The 21,388-nt window shown below is 46.7% G+C and overlaps 1 protein-coding gene across 2 annotated transcripts in view; it reads right to left on the minus strand.

Annotated features, from left to right (window-relative positions):
• The window catches only part of LAPTM5 (lysosomal protein transmembrane 5), a 33,628-nt gene extending 14,575 nt beyond the window's left edge, over positions 1-19,053 (minus strand). The window contains exons 1-4 of one of the 2 annotated variants that reach the window (XM_050932372.1): positions 18,884-19,053; positions 6,637-6,730; positions 2,848-2,924; positions 1,916-2,044 (exon numbers count right to left, since the gene is read on the minus strand). In XM_050932372.1, coding sequence (XP_050788329.1) covers positions 1,916-2,044; positions 2,848-2,924; positions 6,637-6,730; positions 18,884-18,961 — 378 coding nt within the window. In that variant the 5' untranslated portion in view covers positions 18,962-19,053. Of the gene's footprint in view, positions 1-1,915; positions 2,045-2,847; positions 2,925-6,636; positions 6,731-10,295; positions 10,542-18,883 lie in introns of those variants that run through there. The other variant, XM_050932373.1, reaches the window with a different exon arrangement.
• Positions 19,054-21,388: the final 2,335 nt, after the last annotated feature.

The raw sequence follows: 21,388 nt of genomic DNA on the forward strand, positions 1-21,388 counted from the left end.
TGGCCTCCGTGGGGGTGGGCTGCACCCATGGGCTTTGGGTGGCAGGAGTAGCCAATGCAGGAATGCAGCAGGGGTCGGGCCCACCCCCACACTCACACTCTGTTCCCCTGGCTCCCAGGCTTGGGGGAAGGGTGGGAACTGGGGTAGTGTAGCAGGCCAGGGCCAGGTTGCTCCACTTTCCACCTCCCGGTGAGTGCAGAGCGGGCCCAACCCTGACCCCTGCTGCAGTCCCCCAGGACGCATAGCTCAGGGGACAGGGTTTGGGGGGGAAGGGGCAGAGGGGAAGGAGTGGGGCAGGGGCAGAGGCAGCTTTCCTGGGCCCTACTGTGCGCAGCCCACGAGGGGCCGGCTCAGCCATCCGGGGGATCGAGCTGGCTGCTGGAGCTGGATGCAGCATGCAGCTGTGTAGGGCACCAGGAAATTTGGGGCAATTTGGCGCCCTAAATTTCCTGGTGCCCTACGCAGCTGCATAGTTTGCGTATGAGTAGGGACGGCCCTGCATGTGTGTCAGCATGGGCTGTACAACATCCTCCATCCCTGGGACCCTGGATAGCGAGCCCATGCTGCCGCAGCTTCCACAATATTTTTAGTGGAACTAGCTAGAACAAAGCTAGCTCAGGTATGTCTGCACATGTGTCTGTCACACCTCTGACTGCTGGTAAAACAGACTCTGACTGCCAATGAAAAGCAGGTCCCCTGCATGATTGTTAACCTCTGTGCAAAGTGGATGTAAAAGGTGAAGTTTTACCCTCATTTTGCACTAGGGCACCTGACGGCACGAGGGGAAAGGCAATGGTGAATCAGGCCTGTCATCCATAAAAGTTTTCCAAAAAACAGTCTAGAAAGTGTAGTATATACGCAGGCCAAAATGTTTCGGACTCAAGGAGTTGGGGATGGGAGTGGGAGGGGCTAATGTTAGGGCACCCAATAAACTGGCTGAGTTTCATGCAAAAACCCAATTTTCAGAGTTTCTGGGCTCCTGCTGATGGGAGCTGCTGGTTTTCAACGCCAGTTTCTGAAAATTGCTGCTGATTTTGATGCCTAAATATCATGTTTGATGCTTATTGTTTAGGAGAATTCATCACTATGGTTTCCCTTTAAAGTACTGGCTAGTTCCACCGTCAGACCTCTCAACGGTCCATCATCTTAGACACAAATGTTCCCCTGGCCAACCCTCAACCTGCTGTCACTTTGGTTTTATCACTGTAAATAAATTACATCAAGTATGATGAATCAGGCAAGTGAGGTTATAGGAAATGTGATGAATATTAAATGAATGATTCCTGCAGTGGGGCAGAGAGTCTAGTTACAGAGGGTTGTAAGACTAGCAGTGGACTTTGGGGGTGAAATCCTGGCCCCATTTAAATCAATAGCAAATCACCCATGGAGTTCAGTGGGGCCAGACATTCACCCCTCATTCATATAGCGCACCACGTATCTTGCTTGGGGTCCTATGTCAGCATAGATCACTGGCCTATCTGCCTTAGGTATTTATATAGCCCTATCACAGTATCATCGGAGCACTTCATCATGTAGTTATCCTGTGAGGGAAGGAAGTACGAGCAGCCCCATGGTACAGGTGGGGAGCTGAGGCGCAGAGAAACTAATTGACTTGCCCAAGGTGACAAAGGAAGTCTGTGGCAGAGCAGAGACTTGTACCTAAGTCTCCAAAGACCCTGGTGACAATCCTAACTACTGGATTAGCCTTCCAGCTTCTCTGGGGCCTTTGTCTAGTCCATCAAGTTCAGTATCCTGCCTTCAGGTATGGCCCATTGTGCGATGTCCAAGGAGGGCAAAACCACTCCATAAATGAAGCTAACCTTGTAGGATGCTTATGTCCAGAGTCTCCATCACGTATTGTGCTATATTTCTGCGCCCTGGGAGCCTGAAAAGTGGGCTCATGCTTCTTACTTACCACATGGCTAATGGATGCAAAAGACAGCATTTCAGGGACCTGAATGTAGGAACTGAAGACCGTGAAGAGGGTGAGGAGAAAATCCATGATTTGCAAAGCCAGGAATGGAATCAAGTGGCGTTCCCTGTTCTGTGTGTGTATGTGTGAGAGAGAGAGAGAGAGCAGGCAACTGATTATTTCTATTCAAGTGTGATTGATTACAAAGAGCTATTATGGTGCTATTGTGCTGTTATAACTAGAAAAATTTACACATACACACACCCCGGCAAGAAATTCCACACCTAACTCTAGATATTAGTGAGACAGGTGTGTTAGAAATCTACCTATAAGCATAAGAGCTGATCAAAAAATGGGTTTTGTTTTTTGTTTTTTTTGCCATGAAAAATTTAGATTTTTTTTATGGCAATTTGAAAACTGAAATATTTCAATTTTGAAATTCTGCCACTTTGCCTCATGGGAATTGTAGTTAGAGGGCCTCAAGCTGCTGTTCTCCTCTATAGGCTAAGCACCCTGATCAGACTATATCTCCCATGAACCCCCATGGTTTCTCTTATTGGAGAGGTGGGACAGTTGCATCATGGGAGTTGCTGACTATGGTGCATTATGGGAGACGTAGTCTGACCAGCCTATATAGGCAAACAACTGCCATTACACACCAGGAAAGCATTTCCAAATCAGGATAGTTTTGGTTTTGGCTAAAATATTTCAAAAAAATCTTAATTGTCAGACTCTCGGCATGAAAAAATCATTAATTGAAAACCCAATTTCCCTCAAAAATAATTTTGATGGAAAATTTCCCCCTAGCACTAGTAGGCACATCTAGACTTCGAGCAAGTTTGTGAGTGACCAGTTCAATGGGTTTGAAATTGTAAATAACCTTCCCCCCCCATCCCTACAAAAACAAGACTGAAAGTTATTTTAAAAGGGCATACCTTCATCACTCCATAGAGAAGGTAGAAGCTGATGATAAACAGCATGAAGATCAACAGGAAGCTGGTGGTGATGTCTGCTAATAAATAATAATAATATTAAGATCCCAGTGCAACACAGAAGCATTTCAAACCATGGGCCAAATCTACTTAGTCAATCGCTGCACAATGGAAAATTGAATTGAGTTAAGGAGTGGAGGATTTGGTCCCATAAGTCAAAGCTTTTACTTCAACATAATGACTTATCCTCTTGTGGAATTGAATGTAGAACCTTCACTGCTAAATCCAGTTGCCTGCATCCCATAAACTAAAAAAGCACTTCTGCTAGATGCAACCAGTAGTAGGCTCTTACCCTCTATAGGGAGCAGCTGCTAGCCAGGGACATGACACAGTTAACCAGGGAATTATACAAAGATATGTTGTCAGTGGAAGATAAATATTTTGCAAGGGCTATTAAGCTGGGCAAATTGTTTCCCAAAGGAAGTAGAAGAATTCCCATCATGTGGGACATTTACTTCTGGGGTGGATGAAGCACTGGAGAATAGACTATAAGGGAAAATCTTAATACAATCTTTCCATGTCCAACTTCTGTGATTCTATCGACTGAGACTCATTCTTGGGCATTGCTCTATCTGTTCTTCCCTAGACTCGCTCAGCACCCTGCACCTGTGGTTTGTATTGCAGGGGGCTTGAATGGATGGAGTCATGTCTCTTTTGCTCCCAAACACCCTCACATGAAGGATCAAATCTGGATCCACAGTGCCAGACCTGAATTCCAGACCTGAGTTGCTATCTGCAGAATTCTGCCTTCCACTCCCCAGGGCAGGGAGCACCACTGCAGGTGCTACAACAGCCCATGGTGTGCAACAGTAACAATAATGCCTCCCACCCCTTTTCCTTTATAGGGGTTTCGGCTTTTAGATCCTGCCTCCCACTCACATGGGGGAATTTGGCTGGTGTGTAGTCACAGAAGCAGTAGACATGCTTCCCACTAGACATGCTGCCCAATCCCAGCCCCAAACCCATGCTCTAAGCTGCCATAGAAGACCTCTGTGCTTATCTGAAGATGATATCCACCCCCCCCCACCCCAGCCTGTCCACTTCGCTTGGGGATTTCGCTGCTGCTGGAGAAAGCTTCCCCAAATTTGGGTGTGTATCTCATGAGATTTTCCCAGTCCGTGATTTATACAAACACACGTGCCAGCGAATGAATAAAAATGCTGTATGGGTCTCGCTCTCTCTGTTTCTATGTATCACTGCTTGCTCGAGTCTTCCAGAGATACCCAGGAATTTCATGAGCAGGGAGAAGTATGTTATGAAATAAAAGTCCTCTCTCATTGCAAATATGGTATAAACAGTGTACGCCATGGTGGTCCGATTAAGCCTACACTGGGCCTTTGCAACCATAGCGAGGGGACTAATAAAAAAACAGGTTTTATTTGCCAAATGTGTATTTTGATTAACTTCTGGCCACATCAGAGTTAGTGTGCTGAATGCAGCTAGAAGGGACTTTGAATGACTCCTAATGTTCCCCTTGAATGCAAAGAGGCCTGTTTCTGTTTTATGGCCCAATAAACTAGCCAGGGGAATGCAGGAAGGACTCATAAACTGTGGTTTTAATAGTCACATTTGCTGATTGCTCGGGATGGATATTTAGGTTGTTGGGCTGCTGATACACTGCAGAGTGCTGCTTCTGAATAGCTGGGTTCAAAGGCAGGGCAGGCTTGGCAAGAGAAATCAACCTAATGGTCCTTCAGGGGGGTTCTGCCTCCAGTGCAGGTGGTTTTGGTCCATATGACAAAAGCTGCATGCACACTGGTTTCCTGTATAGCTCTGCTACTTCCCCTGGATGATTCCATCAAGATTGTGATGACAACTCCCTGTCATTATTACCACAGTGATAAATGTTGATATATTAATTAAAACAAAAACAAAGGAAATTAACCACCACAAATTGAATTAAGATGTGTTAGAGATCTGGCCTTTCCAAGAGGCACAGAGGCCAAATAAGGATGCAACTCCCACTGAAAGTCAATGAGATTTGGACACCTAACGCCTTCGAAAATCTTCCCTGTACGGGTAAAGCTCTTCTCTTCCACTATTGTTTGTTTTACATTTCTGTAGTGCATGATTTCACACATTAGAAATGTACAAATTGTTGCTGCAGAGCTTTTGAGAACGATAATGAAATTAAAAATTTAAATACAGATGTGTGCACTTTTTGGGGTTAGCTCGTTAGTTAATTTGCATGAGAAAGCAAAAGTTGAAAAGGTGTGAAATTGACTCCCAGGAAATGGTAGAGTTTCACAACATTCTAGGGTATTGTTAACACACTCCACTCTGGTGCAATGTACGCACAGAACAGCAGGAGTTGAGGACAAGTGACAGAACTATTTTTGTGGGGGGAGGGACTGAATCTCCCAAATCTTCTTCCATTTCTGTATTTGAATTCGGGCTGAGCATTGTGCAGTGTTTAGACACATTGTTTTCACATATAGTTTCTGGAAATATAAAGATTGTTCTTTGTAGTATTTCCAGTCTGACCAGAAAAAGAAATGCCAGAAATTTCATGAGTAGAGCTCTGTGAAATATTTGTGATGCACCTTGAAATGCAAGTGTTTGAGATTTCATTGCAAATTACTGCAACTTTGGGAGAGGAGTGAGTGGAGGGAATATATGCCAAATGTGACCTTTTTTATTTCGTTTGGTTAAAAAATAGCAGTTTTCACACAAAATCATTCTGTTTTAAAGCAGAAATCTCAAGGTTTGTGAAACTCAATGTCTAGCTTGGATAACAATTTCTTTCTGTATGGAAGCTTCATGAAAATTTGATATCTCAGTCTCCCCTGCTAAAACTGGCCATTTAATTCAGGGTTTGTAAACTGTGAAATGTATTGTTACTGAATGAATTAAAACAAAAAAAATTTTGGAAACAAACTATCATTTTTATACATCACTATTTGTGGGAACATTTTATATTCCATTTGACAGTGGTTCAAACAATTTTGTTCAGCAGAATATACATTTATGTGTACAACAATGCCTATAGACATGACAGGTAGCACTAGTTGAAAAAAAATAAAAACAAAATTGTAGGAGTTTTCTATTAGTTTTTCAAATTTCATTCCCCTCCCCGAAATGTTAACATTACAAATTTTGAAAAAAAAACATTTTGATAATTGAAAAATTTCAATCAGCTCTGTAGCTAATAAAAAACTCATAAAAAATCAGCAAAAATTGGTCTTGTTTTGGTCAAAAATTGCATTTTTACAGAAAAAACATCATTGAAAACTTGAAATTCAGAAAAATTTCAACCACCTTAGGGCTGTTATGAGATTTAATCAATTAATATTAGCCAGGGGCTTTGAGATTTGTGGTTGGAAAGCTTTCTCCCAATACACAAACAAAAGTATGGGATTATTACAAGAACAGAACAAGGAGTTATGTTTTCAAGTTGCGGTGGGAGAGGTCTAGGTTGGCTATTAGGAAACACTGTTTCACTGGGAGGGTGGTGAAGCACTGAAATGGGTTCCCTAGGGAGGTGGTGGAATCTCCTTCCTTAGAGGTTTTTAAGGTCAAGCTTGATTACTATTTACTCCCTAATTTATGTATCTGTATTAGGTCGGATCTGGGTCTGAAGTTTTCAGCTCATGATCCTCAGTTCTAAGCTCCACCATCTGACAACTGGTTTGAAGAAGATTTGGAGAAGAAACAACTTCGGATTGAATGCACTCTCTCAAATGCAGCCCTCTCAGCTTCTCCTCTGGCTTCTCTTCCAGCTACTGAACCTACCAATAATGTAGTAATCCTTGTCCAGGACTTTGCAGTAGCCTTTCCCAGTAGCCACCTCCATCGAGTACTCAATCAAGAGCAGTACGCTCATGACCTACAAGGGCAAAAACAGAGGAGATGGTTATGCAGGCTGCCTGCCAATTTCTTATCAACCAGTTTCCAGAGATCACTACTGCTTGGAATGCCTACTGCACAACCCACCTCAGAGTCTCCAAGTGCCATGCAAACATGAATGGTTTGAAACTGCTCTGTGAGAGACTGAGGGGAAACCAAGGCACTGAGTGAATTTGTGATCACAGATAGAATTTGCGGGAGAGGGAAGGAAAAAACTCAGTCAGCTCCAGTCCTGGGCTTTCACCATAACACTCTGCTTTTTCCTCAATTCCTTTGTAGGCTCTGTGGTGAGGAATTTATTTCAAACATCAAAGGTTGTTGATGTTCAAAAGAGCTTGGGGCTCATGTAGGCCTAAAGAGAAGTGGGTGGATTTTCCAAAGAGCTCAGCTCAATTTAGGGTTACCACCTTTGAAATGCAAAAAACCCAACACATCCCCATCCCACACCCCCAGGCAACTCTTCAACCCCCACCCCTTCTACAGCCACTTACAGTATCTAGAGAGATAACACATATACCTAAGACTGACAACATCGCACGTCTCCACATTGTCCTGTGACTCACACACGGGTGCATGGTGCTGGACAGACAGCTGCTGTATTTTCAACAGTTTTGATCTGTTATCGCTTAAACTGCGTTAGTGGGAACACTGGACACGGACACTTTTAACATTAGATAACAACACTGTGATAACAATGCAAATCTTTAGACCCACGTAAAAAAATTTTTCCAGCGACTGGCAAATCTATACAAAAAAAAACCCAGCCAGGCTGGTCAAATACTGACCAGGTAGTAACCCTAATCACTATGGGAGTGGCTGGAGGTGGAGAACTTTTGATAGTACGCATCGTGCTGGCCAGAGAACAACAAGTCTGTTTGGTTAAAAAATTGGAGGCTTTGGAATTTGTTTTTGTTCCAATGTGGAGCAAATATCAAGCCTTTGGGATTCTGGCATGAAAAAACATAGGTGAGACAACCCCTAGAATAACCTGATGGGTGAGGCACTCAGCTGGGATGTGGGAGCGGCAGGTCTGAGTTCTGGCTTCAAATCACTCAGTGCAGGGAGCTGGACTGGGGTCCTCCCCATCCCAAGGGATGCTCAGCCTGAAAGCAGCCATTGCAAACTGCAAGAGGAAACTACATGGGAATAAATGTAGCTGTGGTGCTAGTCCCTTCCTACTCCTGGTGTAGCAGAGAGTTAATGTCCCGCAAGTCAGTTCAGAGCTACATCCCACCACAGGTGTGCTGTGCTCGTATACTGGATGTCCTGGGCTGTGCCTGTGCATTATGTACAACAAGGGTCTGGGATATCAAACTCCCTCTGGGAAGGGAGTATTTTTACTTTTGGGCTGGCAGTATCATAAAATGAGGACCACGGCAGAGCTCCAGCCAATAAAGCATAAATAAAGCACCGTTAATTCTTACTTGTTTGGTGCTTTATTGTAACTTTCAACATCACTGGGTGGGAAAATAGGCTCCCCTTTCAGCCCACTGCTCTTCCTGCCTTTTGTTTCTCTTCCTTCCTTTGTTTCTCTCCCCCAGTCCTGTCATTGTATCTCTCCTTCTTTCTTCCCTCTGCATTTCCTTCTCTGCAACAACACCTGGCCCATGCAGCTTTCACTGCCCTGCCCTTTCCCCACCCCGTTGCCAAAAGGTCAGGCAGGACATAGCTTGGGTGACATTTAAAGTGCCATCATTAGCTTTCAGAGATAACACCCAATGGGGGAGCAGTCGGGTTGGCAGCTCGCAGAGCCATGGTTTCAGGCTGTCTGCAGACTCAGGAAGGAAGTGCCGCATTGCTTACCCTTGGAAGGTTTTCTTCACGTTCGTCAGGGTGAGTAAATGGGTGAGGGGACTGGGCGTTCTTAAAATAGACATTTAGATTCGGCAGAATTTGAATACGCAGCATGAGCTCCATAAGTAGGATTCAGCCTGTGGCCCATACATGTACAAACCCTGGTGCATGTCGTATGTGGACATTGTGGGCCACGTATGTACATTGCGTTATAAGCCATGAGCATACATTGCATACTAAGCCTGTATATTATGGATTCTGGTTAATAAATTACCTCCTGTTTCTCTGTAGCCATCTTGCTATTACCCTCCCAGCTCCTTTGTTACTGGCCCTCCCTGCAGCTGCTCTGCTCATCTGAAAAAACTACTTGAGATTTCGAAGACTTCCCCATTCTTCACCGGGACAAAACAGAGACCTTTCCAAAAACGGCAGGGAAACAGAGAGAGCAAGAGATCCTCCCCAGAAAGGCTTTGTGGGTGGGGCAGTCACTTGGAATGTGGGAGGCCAAAGTCAAGTCCAGCATTCGGAGTGAGAAACTTGCACCTTGCTCTTTCATAGACCCAGTGAGCACCTTAACCACTGAGCTAGAGAATCTCTCTCTGACCCACTGCACATTGTGGAACAGCTCCAACAGGAGATCTTGAGAAAGCAAGACAGAGACTGAGGCCATGTCTACATCTAAAATTTTGCAGCGCTGGTTGTTACAGCTGTATTAGTACAGCTGTATAGGGCCAGCGCTGCAGAGTGGCCACACTTACAGCAACCAGCGCTGCAAGTGGTGTTAGATGTGGCCACACTGCAGCGCTGTTGGGCGGCTTCAAGGGGGGTTCGGGGAACGCGAGAGCAAACCGGGAAAGGAGACCAGCTTCGCCGCGGTTTGCTCTCGCGTTCCCCGAACCACCCTGCAAACCGCAGGGAAGGAGACCTGCTTGCTCGGGGGTTCGGGGAACGAGAGAGCAAACCGGGAAAGGAGACCAGCTTCGCCGCGGTTTGCTCTCGCGTTCCCCGAACCACCCTGCAAACCGCAGGGAAGGAGTCCTGCTTGTTCGGGGAACGCGAGAGCAAACCGCGGCGAAGCTGGTCTCCTTTCCCGGTTTGCTCTCGCGTTCCCCGAACCACCCTGCAAACCGCAGGGAAGGAGACCTGCTTGCTCGGGGTTTGGGGAACGCGAGAGCAAACCGGGGAAGGAGACCAGCTTGATTACCAGAGGCTTCCTCAGGTATGCTGGGATACCTGCTTATTCCACGGAGGTCAAGAAAAGCGCTGGTAAGTGTCTATACTTGATTACCAGCGCTGGATCACCAGCGCTGGATCCTCTACACCCGAGACAAAACGGGAGTACGGCCAGCGCTGCAAACAGGGAGTTGCAGCGCTGGTGGTGCCCTGCAGATGTGTACACCTCCTAAGTTGCAGCGCTGTAACTCCCTCACCAGCGCTGCAACTTTCTGATGTAGACAAGCCCTGACTCTCTCTCTCAAGCACTCACAGGAGGTGTGGTACACCTGAATTCAAGTCCCTGCCCCAAATCAGGCAGTGCAGAAAACTCAATCCAGGTCATCTCTATGCTGTGTCAGACCCATAGGCTGCCAGACAATTAGCAATTTGTGGGGGCACTCTCTGGTTTTGACCAGAAAATTCCATCCCTCATTGGAGAAAGTTTTGTTCAAATTGACCCATTCCCACAAAATGTTTCGGTTTTGATGAATCAGATGGAAAAAACATTTTGTCAAAAAATTCCTGACCATTCCTACCCATAGCAGGACGCGGCAGTGTTCCCCAGAAGCGCCAACGTTCTGGCATACTCCTGGTGCCGGAGGCAGCTCTGGAGGGACATCCTGCTTAAACCACTAGCTTCACAAGGCGTCAGCAAGTGCTGAAGTGTTGTCAAGAAGAAGCAGATGAGACAGGCCATGAGCGTAGCCAGACTTCACAGATTTCTCTGCAGAGTTGACTATGAGATAACAGACCCTCTGACAGGCACAGGAAGCATGATCATATCCCCCACCAAGATAAATAATTGCATACGTTCTATCTGGCTCAAACAGCTTCTCAGAGTATTTTGAGACAGTAGCCTGAAAAATGATGTAGAAGATGACAGACAGGAAGAGCTGTGGTTTTACTTGTGTTTGTAATGGGTGCATACAGGAAACAACACTGAAAGTAGCAGAGAGAGAAGTGATCAAGCCTAGAGCTGTGCGTTTAACTGAACAGAAGAAAACTTACTCTGATCCGTAGTGTGATAGCGCCTGGAGACTCCAGACAAGCCCAGGACCCTGTTTTGCGCTGTGCTGTGTACAGTAAGAGACGACTCCTGCCCTGAAGAGCTCACAATCGAAATACACCAGGCAAAGAGTGGGAGAAAAGGAGGATAACTGTCTCCACTTTAGAAATGGGGAACGGAGGCTCAAAGAGACCCCAAGATCACACAAGAAGCCTGTGACAGAGACGGGAATTGATCTCATGTTCCCTGAGTCTCAACTGGTGTGAATGCAAGAAAAGCAGGATATATAATTATACATGGAAGAAAGAATCCTGTGTAGAGGAATCTATCACATAGATATATCCACTTGTACTGTGCAATACCCCTGAAGTGCTAACGTTACGTGCTACTTTTTCTGTGCGGGAATGAGCTTTGCAACTTTGTTGGGAGGTGTTTGAGGCCCGAAGAGTGCTCAGAGCTTTCTCTTCCCTTGTTGCTGCTGCGAGGTCAATGCGTCAAGGGTTATTGTGGGGAACAGAAGAGGAAATGACTCTTTTAGATTTCCGTGCAAGAGGAACTCAAGTGAAACAGGTTTCAGAGTAGCAGCCGTGTTAGTCTGTATCCACAAAAAGAACAGGAGTACTTGTGGCACCTTAGAGACTAACAAATTTATTTGAGCATAAGCTTTGGTGGACTATAGCCCACTTCTTCGGATGCATCCAAAGAAGTGGACTGTAGCCCACAAAAGCTTATGCTCAAATAAATTTGTTAGTGTCTAAGGTGCCACAAGTACTCATGTTCTTCAAGTGAAACAGTGGATCTGAGCTTGCTGAACAGTAGGGGAATTCACTTTTGGATGCAGAACTGAATTTTGCAAATAGGCTGAAACTGCCATCAAATCCAAACGGCTGTGAACTCTAGGGTAGTTCCCAGTTGGATTCCAAATGGAATCACGGTCTGGATCTGAACTTCACAATGCAGGCTCATCACTCATTCCTATAAAAAGGGGGAATTCTGCAGTAAGAGGTCCAGGTTGTCCTCTCATTCTCAATGGTAAGAATCAGGAGTAACTGCTGATGTAGCTGAAGGTATATTGGTGTAAGGCCAAGTGCATGTCAGAGGAGAATCCTGCCTTGCTAAACTGAAAGATTAAGGGCTTGTTTCTCATTACTTTAAAGCCTATTTATGCTGTCAGAGCAGCGCAAAGCGGGCTGAATACAGTTTCATGGATTCCAAGCCCAGAAGGGATCCATTGCGGCCATCTAGTCTGGAGCTATCCTAGATGATCACAATGGTCCCTTCTGGCTTTGCAGTTTATACTCAGGCCCCTTTACCCTGCTCTGGAAGTCTGAAGTGGCCTTAATGCAGCGGTTCTCAAACATCACTGCACCGTGACCCCCTTCTAACAACAAAAATTGCTACATGACCCCTGGAGGGAGGAACAAAGCCTGGACCAAAGCCCGAACCCCACTGCACTGAATGGAGGAGCCAAAACCTGAGCCCCACCGCCCCAGGCAGGGAGTCCAAAGCCGAATCCCTTGGGCTTCAGCTCCAGAAGAGAGCCTGTAACCTGAGCCCTGTTGCCCTGGTGGTGGGGCCTGGGCTTCAGTTTTGGCACTGGGTGGTGGGGCTCAGGCTTTGGCTCTGGCCTTTGGCCCCAGCAAGTCTAAGCCAGCCAATGGGGTCACGACCCACTTTGCGGTCCCGATCCACAGTTTGAGAACTGCTACATTAATGTCATGAGAATCAAGCCCCTAATCCTTCCATTTAGTGAGGCATGAGTCTCCTATAGCCCAAGCACTGTGATACGTAGCGTACCCCTGATGTTGAAACCACCTGCTTTATTCCCTTCTTATTTCCTCCTTGTGAGTTGGTTGGACAGAGACGTCACTGCTGGGGGAGATGGGCAAGTTTTCTCCAAGAGGTGGGTCCTGCATTTGGATCTGCACATAGATACGGTCACGCTTGCTCTAATATCTAATGAGCCCATGCCTATGAGAACCATAGCCATAGGCAGGGACTGAATCTGGGAAACGTAGGCACCGAAAAACGATGCCACTGATCCTTGAGCTAAAGAACTCTCTCAAGGAGCAGATAGGTAGAGTCATTGGAGGTAGACCCAGCATATTGCTCTGCAGCACATGGTCCAGAACCCACAGCTTAGGTGCACCAAACACCACAGTGAAGGGTGTTATTGGAGAATCTAGATAGATAGCGGACCTGCCTCCCAGGCCTGTACTCAGCTGTGTCCTCTATGAGCTCCACTCTGCTCATGTTTCCAGCATCCGTCAGCGTTTCTACATCAGCAATTTCGAGAAGCAGCACTCATGACAAAGCGGGTGGTGAGATTTCACATGGAAAAGCCGTAGGGAATAAGGAAGCATCTGTAAGAGAGGCAGCTGAAACCACTGTATTGGTGGGGTGTCACACTGCCTAGTCTCACCGTATTGCAACAGTATGTGCATGGGAGGGTCGGGGGCGGGGGGACACCTCAGACAAGCTGCGGAAACATTGAGAAAATTGTTACAAAAATTAAAGAAGAGGAGAAAGAGCCACATGAAGCCTGTGCTGGGGAGGAATCAGCAAAGACCCCGAAGAATAAATAAATGTCCTATTATTATGGTTTCCCTGATAGGCCCCCCATGTGTTACTTGCTGTGCGAACACATTGTAGGAAACAGTTCTGACCTTAAAGAGTTCTCTATTTTAGCCACTGGGATTAGGGACACAGAGAAATTAAGGGTTTTAGCTAAGACGTCAGTACCAAAGCTAGGCACTAAATCAAGATCACCTCCAGTGGAGATCAGCACGTTAACCACAAGCCCAACCTTCTGCTCTAGGCTTTGCTTCTCCTTCATTAATTACTCTTGGAGTAAATAAGCCATGAAGGCAGCTTGAGACCTTCCATTTCATATGGACCGGCTTTAGCTTTCAGGGAATGCAGCAGCTTCCGCCATGGAGGGCAACTAGAAGCTGGAAGGTTGAATGGATGGAAGCTGGAGATGAGGGCCATGAATGGTTTCCAGCAGCCAGAGGGACCTTTATCTGGAACAACGACCCATCCCTGCTACAGCAGTGGGAGCTACCAGCAAATCTAGATCGAGTGCCTGCCTGCACGGAGTGCCCACCCAGTTTGTGCTGGACGGGTCAGTTTCTGGCAGTGGGGACGCAGGTCCTGCAGATAGAAGGGGCGCCAGCAGCAGGAATTATTCTGGCTGGGGATGGGGGTTGGAAGACAGTTTGGAGAGGAAAGGGGAATCAGCAGCTGATGAGAGGGTTGGAGCGTTTTAAATGGAGGGAGGTTGCTGAAGTGATTTGGTTTTAACTTCCAGTTCCTCAGCGCAGTTTTAAGGGTGAAGGCTCCCTTGATACTATCGAGCTAAGGTGCTTCCATGGCCCCCATCCCTGTCGCATCTTGAGTGTCTCACAAACCACCCCCCGCCCCAGGAGGCAGAGCAGTACTGTTATCTCCACTGTACAGAGGGGGAATTGGGGCAGAGAGAGCGAGTGACTTGCCCACAGGAAATCTGTGCCAGAGTCTTGAACACCCACATCTCCAGAGTCCCAGTCTCGCTCCTTAATCCAAGGCTGCCCAGAGGGAGGGGCAAGTGGGGCAATTTGCCCCAGGTCCTGGGCCCCACAGGGGCCCCTATGAGAATGTAGTATTCTATAGTATTGCAACTTTTTTTTATGGAAGAGGCCCCCAAAGTTGCTTTGCCCCTGGCCCCCTGAATCCTCTGGGCGGCCCTGCCTTAATCATGGGTCCATCCTTCCCTCCTTGACAGAACCTGGGCAACGTTTCTTCCCACTAGCCCAACTTCCCCATCACCCTCACCCCCCGTCCACACACACACACACCCTGTTCAAGTAGGGAACGAAAAACCTCCCTCCACAGACTGACATGCAGGGAGCCAGGTGCCCATTTAGTGCCCTCCTTCAGCTCCAGCCGAGGGCTAATGGGACATGAATTCCAGCTGCTCTGCTCAGGCAGTGCGTAGGGACCTGGATCCCAGCTGCTCTGCTCGGGCAGTGCGTAGAAAGCACTGGTATGCCTGACTCACGAGCTCTTCCCAGGGAATTAACACATCCCTGCTTCTTTTTAAAACAACCCGTGAATTTCTGTGCTAAACACCACGGCCCCTGTTCAGCAGATGTTAATCCTGGCCTGGGCTGTGTCTCACATTCCCTCCATCTTCCCATTCATTGGAGAACATCCATGATTTATTCCCACAGTCTGTGGAGAGCTCAGCAATGAGACAAATCTAATTTATGGGAGTACAAGACACTGCCACAAAGCCTCAGCGCTGCTGTTTGATGGTGCCAAGCATCACTGGGATTCATCACGGGGATCCACAGCAATAATTTTTACTGATACAAATGAAGAGTATTGATGCAGCAAATCATCCAAGTACCTGCCAGGCTATAAATCTGCTTTCCCTTGTTCCTGTGCCCGGCTGCAGACAAACGATGAAAAACACGGGAAAGAAAAGAAAATCTGCGCTCATATTTTACATTTTAAAGTGCTGATGCCAGACACCCTTCTCTGCAGTGAGACAGCGTTCAGTGTGAAAGAGACACACCGTGCCAGCACTGCCACTGCAGACAGAGCAGGGATGGGATGGGATCACTGTGCTGTGTACTCTTATGCTATGGACTGATTGGCACCCTGTAAGCAACCCCAGATAGAGAAATAGATGGATGAGCATGGCTAGACAGACAAGGTGGGAGTGGAACTATGTTTCATTGGAAAAGCTTTGTTGGTGAAAGGAAAAAGCTTTCAAATTTCACAGAGCTATTGCTCAGGTGTGAAGAAGGAAAAAGATAGATAGATAGATAGATAGATAGATAGATAGATAGATAGATAGATAGATAGATAGATGTTTATGGCGATGGAGAAAGAGAGAGAGAGAGAGAGAGAAGAAAAAGCCACAGAGTTTGTGAAAAAAGAAGTATGCAGGGAGAAGCACTGTTAGAAAAACAAGCATGTTTTCCATACTCTGTATTGGGCAGTTTTTTGTGTCAATGCAGCTTTGCAGGGGGCTGTTCTGTCCCTCACACAAGAGCCAAACTTCCCACTAGCTATGAAAATATGTTTGTTGGTTTGTTAAAGTCACCCTTGAAAAGGACCCATTAATTTAATCTGCAAGAGAGAAAATGACAGGAGAGGCTTGCAAGCCGAAGCAGCCTAGGTCCAGAGGCTTGACCATTGCCTCACCTCTGCAGTGCACAGGGGCACCCTGGTGACTGTTTAATTGGCATGCATAAAGCAAGGCCTGTGGCTTCAGAACTGCAGGCCCCTACACGCCAGTGCGACAGTCTCACAATCACAATTCAGTCCCTGCTTCCTGGCACCAAGCGGGAAGTAAACTGCACTAGCTGTTCCCCAGCACAGCTGACTTCCTCCTCCACAACAGCTAGCACAAGGAAGGTAGGGAGTGCCACGGCCCACCCAGCCCACTCCTCATCCACCTGTATGGGAGAGAGAGCAGCAGCCTACCCCATCATGGAGGGTTTGATGATGCGGGTGGCTTATGCATGGCAGAGGAGGGTGATTTATTCCCCCTGACTCCCCTGTATGCAGGCAGGCCAAATCCCACCCGGAACCCCACCTCCACCCAGAGGCCTGGGTAGGCTGCAGCATTGTCAGCGCCCTTGGTCCTTTTATTGGTATTCGGTGAGACGCTCAATTGCTTTACCTCAAACTTGACACTCAGAGCATCAACTATGGAACTATTCTCTAAAAATGGCTTTTTTTCATCATCAAATAACAATATCTGAGATTGACTGATGAAGAGCCAACAAGCTTTACAAAGGAGGTCAGTGTCATTATCTCTATTTTACAGATGGAGAAACTGAGGCACGGGATGGCAAAGTGACTTGCTTAAAGTCACCCAGCAGCAGATCCAGGACCAGAAACCAGGTTTCCTGAGTGCCAGGCCAGTACTCCAGCCGCTAGGCCACGCTGCCTCCCCTAGTAATACATTTTTCCAGGTGACCACAGCAGGGTGGATCAGTGCCTTGCACTGTGCCACAATTACTGTTTTGTGCCCACTATCAGGACCACCGATCACAGCTTTACAAACAAGCAAATAAATATGGACTTCATTGTAATCTTAAAAAGTTCCCCTGAAATGACTTTGAAATCGCAATGGAATCTTCCCACTGGCTTCAGTTGCCTTAGGGTAAGACCCTATGTTCACTGACCTCTTGGGAAAGGGGGAAATGGTCACACAAATTTTGATACCTCCTGGATTCATTAATTGTATCGCTCTCAGCTGTTCCTTTTCTTTTTTTTTTTAAGCACCTTCATAATAGGGAGAAAAGCGTGATGGGCACGTACTCTAAAGGCCCAACAACTTGAAGATAAAGAAACCAATCAGTGTGGAAGCCTGAATTGCCCCGGTCACTAAGATTCCATTAAACAAACTTGATTATGTTTTAAAATCCCAGGATTTTTAAACCAATCTCAGGGTCTTTTGGGGCCTGACGCATCGTCTGTGAACCTTTGGCTTTGGCAATGGTGCTGCAGAATCCGACAGTTTGCTAGGTTGCTTATAACCACCAACGTCACCTTCTACTGGTGAGCTTATAACCATCAGTAACACACACTACTCCTCTTTGTAGCATGCTTGGAAAATCTATTGCTCACGTATTAACCCTTTATAATCCAGCTATAAATGGAATCCTAGTGACCGCGGCAATTCAGGCTTCCGCATTGATTTCCCATTAAACGTGGGTCAGATCTCAGCTGGTGCAGTTCAGCGCAGTTCCACTGAAATGAATGGAGCGACACCGATTTACACCAGCTGAGCATCTAGCCTAATACTGGGATGACTCCGTAGATACACTGTGGACCTGTGTGTTGATTTTAAGCCATGGCTTTGTGGTGGGAGGGGTGACACAGCTGCAGCTCACTGGGGAGTCTGGCAAGCCAGCCAACACATGCAGTGCTCACGGGCAGCCCAGAGGGGAGTGCATGCTGCACTCTTCCAATGGATGGTGACACCACCTCTCCAGAGGAGGAACCAGGACACTCACTGCAGCGCAACCACCCCACCCCTTCCCAGGGCAACAAGTGGCCTAAAAACCACAGTGTCTCACCGCCTACAGGGCGATGTCTTGAGGCCCCACTCCTTGGTTGTGATCAAAAAGTGCGCAGGGCAACTGGGGAGGTGATTTGAAGCCATTCTCATACTCCTCCAATCCTGGGCTGACTGTGCAACATGTCATAGCCTTAGCGTGTATTACATCCACCCAAAAGATACTCAAACTATGCCCCCAAGCAGCACTTACAATAGCTGGGGTTCACTGAGGTGCAGAGGCCACCCCATCCACACTCTGTTTCTTCTACTCCCTACCCCCTACAGCGATAATCCTCCTAGGACAGCCATAGCAACTTTACAGAGACATACTATTCACAGAGAAACCAACTGGGTGTTGGGTACAATGTCTAAAAGCTGTTAGAGAAATTAGAGGAGCCGTGTTAGTCTGTATCCGCAAAAACAACAAGGAGTCCGGTGGCACCTTAAAGACTAACAGATTTATTTGGGCATAAGATTTCATGGGTAAAAAACCTCACCTCTTCAGATGCCAATGTTTTTTACCCACGAAAGCTTATGCCCAAATAAATCTGTTAGTCTTTAAGGTGCCACAGGACTCCTTGTTGTTTTTTCAGAGAAATTAAAGACATTCACAATTTTACCTAGATACTGTTTATAGCTCTGTTCCTTACACACATGCACACCCACACCTCACTACAGATTCCTAACCTGAACTTTTACACAACCCTTTGCGTTGTCATCCCACTGCACAATCTGTAACAAATGGATCCGCCTGTCTACGCTGAAAGTTTGTATGATTCACAACACCGACTGCATTTGCAAAGGCTCACACTTGAGCGGCAGAGTTAAAACAGGAAGTATAGTGAATTTCCATCAGCTCTGGCAGAAGAATCTAGTTCAGAAAACTATCAGCACAGTAGGTTTCTTTTCCCCCTCTCTTGTCCACTGCTCTTAAATCATCGGCCTTCTTCCCCCCACCCCTCACCCCTTCACCTCTCAGGAACACAGAAAAATCAACACTTTGGGAGCTGTTTGATTTCCCAGTTTACAGCCACCTGTACATTTCTTTTGTAACTTACCATGTGGTAGATGCCAAGAGTGACTGTTCCAGTCTTGACGTTGAAGCAGCAACATTTCGGGGGCGTCTGGGGAGACATTTTTGATCCCTTTTGACTGTTATGGAGCTACAGCTGCTGAATTGGAGGCAGCTGCACTAAAGCGACCAAGCAACGCAATGTAACATCTTGTTGCTCAACTTCCTTCCTGGACTAGAAATGTGTCAAGTCATCGCCAACATCACATGGGGTCTTTGAGATTTCCAAACCCAAGAGAAAACAAAATCAGGCTGAAAGCGACTGATCCCTAAACATTGCCCTGTCCCAGGTTGCAAGTATATCAGCGAATGCTACTGCTTGAAGCCAGAGTCCTTTGCCTGCACAGCATGGAGTGTTTATGTCGTGTTAAGCATGAAGCCAAAATCGTCCTGTAAAATTACCAAAAATGAAAGCAGGAGCTAAGATTTTCAACCAAAAGTTACTCACCTAAGCTCACAGTTAGGCACCAGAATTAATAGCCTAATTTTCAGATATGCTGAGCATTGCATGAATTCCTCTGAAGCCGCTGGGTGCCCAGCACATTTGTAAAATACCAGCCTTTAAGTGATTAACTATGGTTTTAGGAGGCTAATTTGAGGCCCCCACATTTGCAAACCTTGGCCCTTAAAACAAAATCTGTTATTGCAGGATTCAGAGTAAAGACAACAGCAATAACAAAACATCCATTCCACCCACCCTGCAGGTGCCCGGACATTTTTACACAGAAATTGGAGGAGCAAACACACACACACACATGCTCTCACACACAATTAGCCATCTTGCACATGATTTGTGCATTGTGATCATCCTTGAAAATGAGATTCTCTGAGCCTCACCATGGTAGTTTTGTAATTGACCTAACCCACGTACAGCACAGTGCACCCAGGTAGCCACTGCTGGGTATATTATAAGCCATCATCCTACACAAACCCTACCCTCAGTATGCATGTGCCATAATGTCATGAGGGCTTTAGGGCAATCTTGTGGCTTTGGGCCACGGCTGGGAGAGAGGGTGAGAAGGGGGTTTTCTATCATCAGCGCAAGAAAAATGGGCCCAATTCATGGCTGCCCTAGATTACCCTTGTGTTGTCAATTTGATAATATTTAAAAACCAGACACTCCAGCAGGAGTGCTGGAACCTCCCATTCCCTGCCTTTTCTCCCCAAAGCCCTGCCCCGCCTCCTCCCCTCAGGCCCCACCCCCGTGTACTCCTCTTCCCACCTCCCCCGTGTCACTCACTGCTTTTCCCCTTCCACTCCACCCCCATCCCCTTGGGTCAGGAGGGACTCACCAGCAGAGCCGGGGCTGGGAACTGCAGCTGCCCAATGCAGATAGGAGGCAGCCCTGGGGGAGTAGGGGCTGGTGTGAATGATGACTTGTGACCTCCTCTGACTGCAGTAACCGCACTTGTGTGTCTGGTCAATAGATCTGACCAGACACTGTCAGGCAGGGCCAATCGGGGGGCACAGGAGGGCCATTTGACCTGGGCCTCAAGCTCAAAGGGGGCCTCAAATTTAGACACGTTAATTTTCTGGCATTTAATAAGTTTTGCAACTTGTGTTTTTGCGCATCCCTATGGGACCAAAATGTGACCCACTCAGCTTAGAGCTGCAAATTTCAGCAAATAACAGGTGGACACAAGAACAAATGGATATAAACTGGACACTAGGAAGTTTAGACTTGAAATTAGACGAAGGTTTCTAACCATTAGAGGAGTGAAGTTCTGGGACAGCCTTCCAAGGGGAGTAGTGGGGGCAACAGACATATCTGGCTTCAAGACTAAGCTTGATAAATTTATGAAGGGGATGGAATGATGGGGTAGCCTAATTTTGACAATTAATTGATCTTTGATTATTAGCAGGTAAATATGCCCAGTGGTCTGTGATGGGATGTTAGATGGGATGGGATCTGAGTTACTACAGAGAATTCTTTCCTGGGTGCTGGCTGGTGAGTCTTACCCACATGCTCAGGGATTAACTGATCACCATACTTGGGATCAGGAAGGAATTTTCCTACAGGGCAGATTGGCAGAGACTCTGGAGGTTTTTTGCCTTCCTCTGCAGCGTGGGGCATGGGTCACTTGCTGGAGGATTCTCTGCAGCTTGAGGTCTTCAAACCACAATTTGAGGACTTCAATAACTCAGACATAGGTCAGGGGTTTGTTACAGGAATGGATGGGTGAGATTCTGTGGCCTGCATTGTGCAGGAGGTCAGACTAGATGATCATAATGGTCCCTTCTGACCTTAAAGTCTATGAGTCTATGAGTCTATGTGATTTGGTAAAAGATGTAATTTTTTTGTTAACTGATACAGATTTTGTCATATTAAAGAGTTGAAAAGGTTCATAAATATTAATACAAATATATCGTTTCTGATGGCCCAAGAGTAGACCCTGATGAACGTGTCCTCTCAGATCAGCTGATTATATAAACAAACCATGGCTAGTGGCTGGTGCTGGATTAAGTGCGTGTGGAAAGGTAGAGAATTGTA

This window comes from Gopherus flavomarginatus, chromosome 22 (genome assembly GCF_025201925.1).
Source record: "Gopherus flavomarginatus isolate rGopFla2 chromosome 22, rGopFla2.mat.asm, whole genome shotgun sequence".
NCBI lineage: Eukaryota > Metazoa > Chordata > Testudines > Testudinidae > Gopherus > Gopherus flavomarginatus.